The 11,188-nt window shown below is 37.3% G+C and overlaps 1 protein-coding gene across 1 annotated transcript; it reads right to left on the reverse strand.

The window, feature by feature from the left end:
* Nucleotides 1–3,977: 3,977 nt before the first annotated feature.
* Nucleotides 3,978–6,073, reverse strand: LOC147862325 (glycine-rich RNA-binding, abscisic acid-inducible protein-like). The gene is made up of 2 exons (XM_087322532.1): nt 5,845–6,073; nt 3,978–4,593 (listed from the first exon to the last, which is right to left on the reverse strand). Exons 1-2 carry the CDS (start codon nt 5,956–5,958, stop codon nt 4,198–4,200), a joined length of 510 nt encoding a protein of 169 aa, XP_087178658.1. The 5' UTR covers nt 5,959–6,073; the 3' UTR covers nt 3,978–4,197.
* Between the last annotated feature and the right edge of the window lie 5,115 nt (nt 6,074–11,188).

The raw sequence follows: 11,188 nt of genomic DNA on the forward strand, positions 1-11,188 counted from the left end.
TAAGTTCTTAAATATCATGGAAACTTTGTGTTGCGGTTGTGATTATTATTATTCCAAATTCCAATGCAACAAAGGTTAGCAGCATATATTCTCAATATTGGTAACAAAACTATGCACTTATAAGCTAAAAAAATAATTCCCTTGGTTCAAAATTACCTCGAATATCCAAATATGGCTCATTTGAACGAGATATAGACACTTCAATGCGCATGTCAGACAAGAATTCCTAATCTAGAATGCTCCATGTTCACAATGTTGAGGCCTCAAAAAGAACATAAATTAGGGTATATTGGAGAATGAACCCAAAAATGTGAACATGGGCATTTCTTAAATTCACCTTGTGATCATGTCTTCTTGAGAAGGGACGTGCTAATAGCAGTATTATGGGGCTTTCTTAATTACCCCATTTTCATCTCGCATGTTCTTGATATGAGACACCATAAAATGTCGACATATCTATCGTTCATGTCATCATTTTCAAAGCACTTTAAATCATCCATAAAGATAGAGAGAGGCGAACATTTCAAGGAAGAGCTTTGTTCAAGGAAGAATAAAAGTATGACCTTTATATATGTATAAGGTAAAAAAAGATGGCATGTGTTTCAATTCCTTATCAATTCATATGTATTTAAGTAAGACATGGATAGTGTCAACTTCATCTCTCATCCAAAAAATATAAAAATATGATTGTGGCAAGGTCATTAATATAGAATTTTGTCTAAAAACATACAACTATAATATACATAAATACCGAGATGGTGCATTATTAAATTGCAATCTAATGTCCAGCTGATTAGGCAAAGTTTTAGAGCCAAATGCCCAAACAAAGAAAAATTTGTTTTCTTCCAAATTCAAGTGTAATTGATACACTTGACCATACATGGTGTGCTACAATTGTCCTTTACTAATGACATTACCTTTTCTTTGTTTTGTTCTTGGTAGCCCTAATAACCCTAGCCAAGGTATTGTTGCTAAATTTGCAAGTTCCAAGACGGGGATCTGGGCATACAAAGGGTCGCAAGGACATATACAAAAAAAGAGTGGGTATCAAGCTTTATCAAGAGCTTAAAACTCTAATTGACCTTGACTGGAAACTCTAATTGCCCAACACCATGAGATTGGTCTTATTTGCCCACTTGGTATATCCATATCTAAGATTCAACTTCATGTTAATATGGTTCATCATTCATGGTTGAGAACCTATTTGAAATCCCCCACTACTACTTATCGTGATACTCAGAACTTCTACTTGATTGGAGTCTACCTAAAATGGGACACTATTAATCTATGGGTTCTTACCTCTCAAAAGAAGTTACCAAGAAGTAAAAACTTTACACAATTTGTAATGTCTTCGTATACAAGAGATGGCAATTGAAAGGATAACAATGACAATGAAAATCTATCCCAAAGTAAAGGATAATGTTTATTACTTAATGAACAACAATAAATTCTTTACATTGTACTAAATAACAATTCCTCCCTTGAATAGTATGTCAATGGTTGCTTACATTTTTCAAGACAACTTATCCATCCCACTATTTTATTGATGGTGTCTACCAAAAATTCTACCAAGGAAAAGAATGTAATGTTGTACCATTAGGAGTCATAATCATGCCAATTGTATGTACGAAATTACCATCATATCGTAGGTATCGATTTTTTCGCTAAACTAAACAATTATTTTTACAACATTGTTGTAGATGTTTTTGACCAATAAGTGGCCATCAAAATGCTCAACTTGGGTATTGAGACCCAAGAGTCAAGCCAACAAAAGGTTCTCGAGACATTACGTAAGCAATCCTCATAGAGACATTACATAAGGATTCAGTCTTGAGACACCAGTGGTGTGGGCTAGGCTTTTGTCATGACAATCATGTCAAATCTCCCAAGGTTCTAATATGCGATGGTATGGGACGTCCGTGGTAGGTTGGATACGTCTCAATCATAGTTCAAAGGTGGTCAAGAGGATCAAGTTCCTCTATCCAATCTACTTACGTTTTGTTGATGATCGACGACAATGGCGATAACCATTTCCTAACCAACAACATATAAATCAACAAGATCAACATAAAATATTTAAAACAATTTTTTACTTCAAAAGTGTACAATTAATTAAAACAAACATTATTAAAACTAACCAAACCCTTGAAACTTCTCAAATGGGACCAATCACATGACTAACTATTCATTGTAACCAAATAACGTTTTGTAATCCGTCACTCACATACCATACAATGCGGATTTTTAAACCTTTGCTGATTGAATGTTCCTCAAAAGTAGCAACGACAGTAAAAAAAGAAGAAATAATAAACAAATTTAATTTTGCAACATTATATAACTTGATTGATTCTTCTATAGTGCATAGAAACAAGAACTCTAACCACACATGAAAGCTTTTTACAAATGGTTCTCTTCGGTATATTTACATATTCACTGTTACAAAATTTGTCATGCCACATTGTCCTCTTTAGTGTGTTAACCGCAGTACCTGAATGCCTAGACCTAGCCATGTGTATGAACCACACTCAACTGGATCAGAGGTTAGCTAAGCTAGTTCTTGGTGCATACATAAGAGCAACACAAAAAAATGAAGATCCATATAATCCAATAGGTCTTTTATGAAGGAATAGCGCATTTACTTCAGCGCATAAAAGAGCACTAGTTAGTACAAAAGAAAGGTTTAGATGGTTTCAATAAAGTCTTCACGCACAGAAAATAATGGCATAAAACTCAGCATATGCTGGTTTTAACTTTCAGCATATTCTTGTACCAGATTTAAATGCACTTAACCAAATCTCACCTTTTGAGAAAGTAGTCATAATCTTGGATTAAAATCAAGCAAGATGCCACGTGAAGAGAATGATATGATCTGCAATAGTTCACAAGGAAATCGTAACCTTGGGTTTAAATCAAGTAGGAATACCTCAAAAAGGGTTCAAAATCAAGTAAGAATACCTCATAAAGGGTTTAAATCAAGTAACAATCCTCATGAAGGGTTTAAATCAAGTAAGAATACTTCATAAAGAGAATGATATGTTCAGAAACAGTCGATAAAGAAATCATAACCTTGGGTTTAAATCAAGTTGGAATACCACATAAAGAGAATGATATGTTCTGCAAAAATGTTAGTGTCATATGAAGGCATATCATCATTTTTCAAATAAACATAAGGATTTGAAACAATCATAAATGATGACAATAAGGGTTTAGTCAAGTAACTTAGTAAGAATACCTTATAAAGGGTTTAAATCAAGTAACAATCCTCATGAAGGGTTTAAATCAAGTAACCTAGAATACTTCATAAAGAGAATGATATGTTCAGAAGCAGTCGATAAAGAAATCATAACCTTGGGTTTAAATCAAGCAAGAATACCACATAAAGAGAATGATATGTTCTGCAACAGTGTTAGTGTCATATGAAGGCATATCATCACTTTCCAAATAAACATAAGGATTTGAAACAAATCATAAATGATGACACGAAGGCATTGTCACATCAAAACACTGTAGGATGAGTAAATCACTGTAACACCGTCTTTCCATTTACATTCCAATATTGTTTTGGTTATATCTTACAACAAAAATTCATCTTTCTTAACTAAGAAAGAAAGTTCAAACCTCAGGTTATTAAAGTCAAAAACCTAAAAATTAGAAGCAACTCATAAGAAACAACTTTGAATTCATTTAACTGAGATAATATCACGATGAGACCTTTGCTATGACTTAGTTATAGGCGGACATTACAATTACAAAAACAAGTTAGTGATCCAAGACCTTTAACACCGATTGAATCGAATTGGGAAAAAAATCAATCACCATAGAACCATTTCCATATAAGGTCAATGATGGGAATCGCAGTACAAAAATATGTTGAAAACCTCCAAACGAAATCCTTGTATTTGAATAAAGAACCAACCTCTACTGTATCACTTAAATCATGAGAGAGACAGACAGACAGACAGAGTACTGAACTGAAACAAACTGCCATTCTTTCTTTCCAGTCTAAATTAGAGTAACAATAATAAGTCACAATCCATCAAAAACAAAGTTGGGCACAAACACACATAACCAGAAACGCCCCCTACAAAGTAGTAAGTCTTTTAGAGACTACCATACCATAACACCAGATATGATCATGATATACATGATATGGATCATAAGTCTACAAGAACAGCGAAACACCATGCTTTCTCTCTTTTAATTTCTATCTCGGCTTCCATATCCACCACCGCTACCATAACCATCTCTACTGCCACCGCCAGATCGGCTACCATAGCTATCACCACCTTCATACCTTGATCCACCGCCATAGCCACCACCACCACCAGATCCTCTATATCCTCCACCACCACCACCACCACCACCACTCGATCGGCGATAGCCTCCTCCTCCACCTCCTCCCGATCCTCTATATCCTCCTCCACCGCCTCCGCCTCCGCCTCCAGATCTTGCTTGGGCTTGGTTCACAGTGATGTTACGGCCATCAAGCTCCTTACCGTTCATCGAATCAATAGCATCAAGCATTGCTTGCTCGTCTGAGAATGTCACAAACCCAAAGCCACGGGACCTCCCTGTCTCTCGGTCATTGATTATCTGCAAGATAAGGGATTGAAGTGGGGGTTAACCATGAGTGTTCAAAATACTGCTCTTCTACGATTTCAAGGGGAACTGGATATTTGCAAAAGAACATTTCTCAGGAAGTTTTAGCTAGTATATGAAAAGATGCATCGCTTATCACAAAAGACAACCTAAGCCCTTCAGAGAAGCAAAACAATGATGAACTTGTTCGAAAGACAAATACTGTCTTAAAACATTAGATCTGAAAAGGTTGGATGTACAAATTTAATGTTCCAGAACATACAAAGCACAAATGAGAAAGTTCCACAATCAGAGAAAGAAACAGTAACTGAAATTAGATTTGGCATAAATAGAAAAAAATAAAGATTCTGATTTTTCAATCACGAGACTATATGGAACTCCAAAAGATTGTCACCCTAATTCAGAGAAAATTACAGATCTGAATACAGCATGACATAACCAGTTTTACAGATCTCATATGATCAAAGGAAAACAACATAAGCAAAACGAGATCTGTAATACCCGGCGGATTAAAAATCTACTAATACACGACAGTAAGAAAAGTAACTATTACCGAGTTGTAACAAACAAAAATCGTAGAAGATTACTTTGCTTTCTTACTTGGTCTAAGCATCAATTAGGGGGGAAAACGTTACTGACAGCCAAAAAACTCCAAGTTTCCTTTGTTTTAGATTTCGCAAGTGAAATGAAACAGAATTGACAACGAGAAGAACAGATCTTACCAAAAACGGTAAACCAACTTCAAGTTCGCTCGAAGGAGAAGCACATGTACAAATCTCTAGAACATCTCTGATACATGTTCAGACAAAGACTCAAAGTGTCTATGTCACAAAGAGAAGATAACTAGCACAAAAGCGAAAATAAGAGAGAAAACACTCAAATCCAGAAGAATGAAAATGCACTGATAAGTGCAAACCACCAAGAACAGACAGAGGAAAAGCCGTTCCCTTGTCTGAGAAAAGATCAAACAAATCATTGAGAACTCTCATACGAGATGAAATAACACTGGAGGGGTACAGAAGAACACTGGAGGGGTATAGAACAACTAACAGAACTGGTACAGAAGCCCTTAAAACGCCATACAATGCTGACACACAAAATCTCTTCATTAACACACACACACACACTATCACTGTCTTTCCCTCTTCAGGAAAGAGGCTCGCTCACTAGCAAATCTGACAGTTCAAAACTGGAAAGCAGAGATTAAAGAGGGAGGAGGAGGAGGAGGCTCGAATTGCAGCATACCTTAGAGTCCACGATGTCGCCATAGGGCTGGAAGGCAACGCGGAGGCTTTCATCATCAGTGGCCCAGGCAAGGCCGCCGACGAAGCATCGGAACTCGACATCAGCAGCAGCCATGTCGAAGAAGAGGAGGAGGAGGAGGATTACAAGGAGTAGTTACAGAGAAAACAAGAGACAGATGGAGATGGAGCAGGAGCAGGAAACAGGAAGCAGAGAAAGAAGCAGAGAAACTGTGAGGGAACTGGAAACCCTAATTTTCCATGGCTGGCCTTTGGCCTCCTTTATATACAGTCGAGGGGGAGGGAAGGGAAGATATTTTCTCCTTGCCACGTGGCAAGGGGCGCGTTCACGTGGCACTTGAGAATTGAGACCTGGGCGGGTTCCCAGGTCTCACGTCTCAAGTCTCGGGTCTCAAGTCTCGGTCTCGAGGTCTCGGGTCTCAAGGTCTCAAGTCTCTGGGTCTCGGGTCTCAAGGCCTCAAGTCTCAGGTCTCGGGTCTCAAGTCTCAAGTCTGAGGGTGGTCTCAAGGCTCAAGTCTCAAGTCTGAGGGTCTCAAGTCTCTGGTCTCAGGTCTCAAGTCTCAAGTCTCGGGTCTCAGGTTCAGGGGTCTCTGGTCTCGGGATCTCAGAGCCTTGGGGTCTCGAGTCTCAATGTTTCAAAGTCTCGGGTCGGGGTATATATTGGATCTCGGGGTATCTGAGCCCGGTGAGCATCTCTCCAAGGCCTCAGGCCCATCAAATGAAAGCCCGCCGCTTCTCATTTTCACTTGACCGGCCCAGTGGGCGGTGGTGTTCACACCTCGCCCCGAGGCTTGCTCTGCATGGACCTATTGTGAAGTTTGTTCCTATTGTGAACAGTTACACCATGAGGAGGAAGAAGAAATTACTGACAAGTCATATGATCATCATTTGTGTTTTGTTATGCCTAAATGTGCGAGTCAGATGTTCACGCCCATATATCACATTGGTGTGGAAGAACATGGCTTCTCTCTAAGGAGTCAGAATTGCTTCTCGTGTTCCTTGGAAGCTCATATTACTAATATCATCTATTTTCCATGCTTCGACTCGAATCTTTAGTAAGCACAACGTTGTTCGTCACATAAATTTAACATTCATCGGTCTCTAGTATCGCCCCCAATAACATGAATACCCAAATCAACTATGGAGAAACACATATAAATACTCTCCCATTTGCCTTCATGGTTACCCAATGAGGTCGATGCATTCTCTTTTAATCCTAAACTTTCCATTTTTCTTTTACCATTTTACTTACACGAGCATGCACATCTAGTCCTTTTCAATTGTGCATACCACAAATAATTGTGTTCCGCACGTCCACGCCGTTCCTTTGAATACCCAGATGACTTGCGTTTCGACCGTCGTGACATTCATGTTAAAGGGTGATAGACTTCACATGTGGTTGTACTGTTTTTCTGTTTTGGCAATATCTCATATCATATGTGGCAAAACTCAATGTAAGGTAGGAAAACCAAAGGAATCTACCCTAGCTATGAGATGAAAAACACTAAAAAGGAGAGGGTATATATGCGCCCTTCAATTTCATGGCAGACATAACAAGCAATTCCATTATGAGCTTAGCAAAAAACGTGGCTTATCTTTATAAATATTTGTTACCTATTGCTTTCAATCTTTGTATTGCGGAATAAATTAAATGTCAAAGTCAACATTGTAAAGCTATATTTGAGGAGGAGGAAACGATGGTGTGCTTGCGCTCAAACTAAATTTTTTATGCGTTCTATTATGAGAATAATGTCAAATTTAGAACCTTATTAGAAAGCTCAAATTTTAATCACATGGCCTAGGAAATCAAGTAAATGCAAATACAATTTACTGCTTCATTGCAACAAGTCTTGTTATTTGCATTGGCAATTATTTGACTAAGGATCCTTTTACAAGGTGTCATGTTCATGTGTGTCTTAATCTACAATACACTAAAGGCGCCTTCTAGTACAATTTCAGGAATAGAGGCAAAGAGGGAGATCCGCACATTGTAGTGGGGTACAAAGGTAGTATCTATAAACCTTTATATCTGCCAAGTGTGAAAGGAACATAGTTATAATTTAGTTAAATCAGGGAAAAGTATGAAATTATGTTCTTCCTCATTTTTAACATTCTTAGTGCTAAAGTTGAAGCCTCTCTCTCTCTCTCTTTTATCGTAATTACCTTACCCTAGTGGTAAGTCGATAACACTACAAGCATTGTGTCTTGGGTTCGAAACCCAATTCTCTCACCTCTCTATAATATAATTCATATATATCTCTATTTCACTAGATGCCACTGTGGAATGTAGGGGTTGAACCCATGACCACCTAGTCTCCATTGGGCAACCTTACCAACTGAGCTACATCCATATGGGCTCTCTCTCTCTCTCTCTCTCTCTCACACACACACACACACACATTAATCATCTTCTTAATTATAAGTTAAAAGTGTGGTTATTATCTTCCCACACACCTATCTTGAGGACGTTCTTAAGAAGAACACTCATGTAAGCAATAACTTTTAGTAGGGATATCAAAAGAAGTCATATCTATGGTACCTAGAGCTCAAACTTAAGCCTCTATCTCCATCTGGTTGATCATGTTTCTATTTATAAGTTAACAGTTTAACTTACATACAAGACGCTCATATGTACCTTTCAAGGGTTTTACTTCAAAGCTTTGAATCAGACAACCACACTCACCCACTCACTGTTTTCATGTTGAACAATAATGTAGAGGATTGAAACATTCAATAGGAACCATCGTGTTGACTATAAGTTCATAACCCTTTACTTTCTTTCCTTGTGTGAATAATCGTTTCTATCATGTAGATATAACCATCATTGCGTGGAGCTTGTATAAACAACTTATGCGGTGCGGACAAACATTGTCAACCATCATGTTAAGGTTTAAAAACCTCAAAATCATGTAGTGGCACTACCAACCATTGTAATTAGTTGTGGGTATGGGAGGTAGGTTAGAAATGTAAGCGTAACATGTGTATTCGTGTGAAAACCCTTGTAAGAGAATTCTCAAAAGTCTCATGTATATATTCTTCATATCCTATAAGGAAATATATATTTATAAATTAGTTTGTTAATGTATTTCCAATTGATTGCAACACTGCCTTGGTAGAAGTTATGTAAGCACCTTTTCTTGTATCCTCATGTATTTTGTATACATCTCTCTCTACTATAAAAAGTCCACTTATCGTTATGTGTTTACCTTCATAGGAGCAGACTCTTGGATTTCGGGCTTTACAAGAGAGGAAGAAGAAAGTCACCAAGATTATTGGAGGACCGAATCAAATGGTCACCTATAATTTTGATAAAAACAACTTCTCAATATGGAAACACAAAATAACCCATTTTCTAAACGGAAAGGTTATTGGTAGAACCCTAAACCTTAGTTTAATGTTTTGAGAGGTGTTGTTCTTTTTGGGTGGTTCTTTTAGTTATTATCTAGAATCTTTAATGATGAGCCAACCCTAAGAGCTCATCTTAGTCTTTGAGAAAAGAGATCCATTTTCTACTCTCCACTTTGTATCTCTCTATTCCATTACAAAACCTCAACCACTTAATCATGTATTCATTTCGTATCATGTTTATTGACCACAATATAGTGTGAGTGTTTATAATGGTTGACAATGTGAATAGGTAAGTGTATGCATATTGAGGATTTGATGTTCGCATGTGAGAGTGGAGCCATGATCTCATCGTCCCCCATTACAACCCACGAGAACATTAATGTATGATGATGGTGATAAAGTCGGCACTGATGTCACTAAGGTGATGATGAAGATGATGTCATGGTTGAGTGATGATGATAATGATGTGGATGTGGATGAAGTGACGATAAAAATGAGACACCTAAGATAAAAAAAGAGACACTTTGCATTACAATTAAAAGATATAATGAGAATCCATGTTTTGATTATAATTTTATGAATTACAAGAATAGAGGTGGTTAAACCCCTTCGGTTTAAATTATAGAAAGGAACATGATCAAGAAGGAGAACCCCAAGTTTTATAGATAGCCTTGAATACCACTTATCAAATATATTTGCTTTAGCTATTATTCTCTTACAGCATCTTGGGCATTTTTTCACTTTGTTGTACTTCGAGTTACCTTTTCTTTATTATCAAGGATGGGAGTCTACGTCATTGTAGCTTGTCATTTCTTACTCATGGCTTCCTGAAAGTAACTACTGAAATATTTGGTTTAGACTTGCAAAATTTGATTTGACAATATTTTGCTTTAACCAATTAAGCTAGATCTTCATGTGAAATACTATTTACCTTGGTTTTTTCTTCAGTTTGTCTATACTTTGAATTCCATGAGAAACTTATCATACTTTGTTTTTCTTCCTTCACCCAACGACAATAAAATGTCCATCCCACCAAACATACATGTCCTCTAATAAGGGCTAAATAGAGAAGATGGAACCATTTCCATATTTAGTCATCAATTGTAAGCCCAAAAGGTTGACAACCAATGATGTTAGAAAGAGTTGCATAAGATCAAATGATCTATTTGAGTCTTCCTATGTGATAATGGTGTCCCTACCCTAAATGTTTGGGGGCCATCTTAATAATAAGATATTGATCTCCATGAACACTAGGGAAGCCTTGATAGTGGTTTGTTCTTGGCCTTGTACTAATATGGCCAATAGTGGCGGTTGCCTAGTCTTCTACACCTTTTTATTACTTCATAATCATTTTCTGAATTTTGGTGGTTGAATGCATGACCTTCTAGTCTCTACAAACGACCTTACTTAGCTTAGATGCATTGTGATGTGAGATGGGGCATTGGGGCACAAGTGATGAGAGTGGTTAACTATGCACACTTTGCCCTAAACAAGTTCGAGAGTCTGAGCATCACACTTTGATACAATGCTCTGCCGTTGATCATATTCGACTATGCTTTCCACACATCTTCGACTCAAAACCACAATGTGCACTCTCAATTGCAACATTCATTGGTAAAGTTCTTGAACACCGAGAGTCGTTACTCACTTTCACGTGAAATGTAATTTTTGGTCTCATGCGTCATATTTGACCTCCAAAGTCAATAATATAATCTATCCATCTAACTGGTCTATTGATTTACAACATAGAATCAAAATTCATAACATTGAGGGAGCCCAACTTGAACCCCCCCCCAATGGGTTCAACTCCATTTGCATAGACCAATTTACTCTCATGAGTAATAAAGTGTTTCTCTCCCATTGGCTACCTAGAGGACACTATTTTTATGTTTAACTTCTCTTATTGATCAACTTCGATATTTAAATAGAGCTAAGAAAGTGTCCCATAGCTAAGAAGCTTTTGTATGAAATAGCCAATA

This window comes from Azolla caroliniana, unplaced genomic scaffold (genome assembly GCF_043228905.1).
Source record: "Azolla caroliniana isolate FFs.n. ecotype wild unplaced genomic scaffold, voAzoCaro1.0.p SCAF_7, whole genome shotgun sequence".
In the NCBI taxonomy this organism is placed as follows: domain Eukaryota; kingdom Viridiplantae; phylum Streptophyta; class Polypodiopsida; order Salviniales; family Salviniaceae; genus Azolla; species Azolla caroliniana.

Excerpts from the sequence above, each read along its gene's own strand:
- LOC147862325 (XM_087322532.1), bottom strand. The coding sequence starts at position 5,958 with ATGGCTGCTGCTGATGTCGAGTTCCGATGCTTCGTCGGCGGCCTTGCC. Across the intron at positions 4,594-5,844 it reads GCGACATCGTGGACTCTAAG|ATAATCAATGACCGAGAGAC; the intron begins GTATGCTGCAAT and ends CTTATCTTGCAG.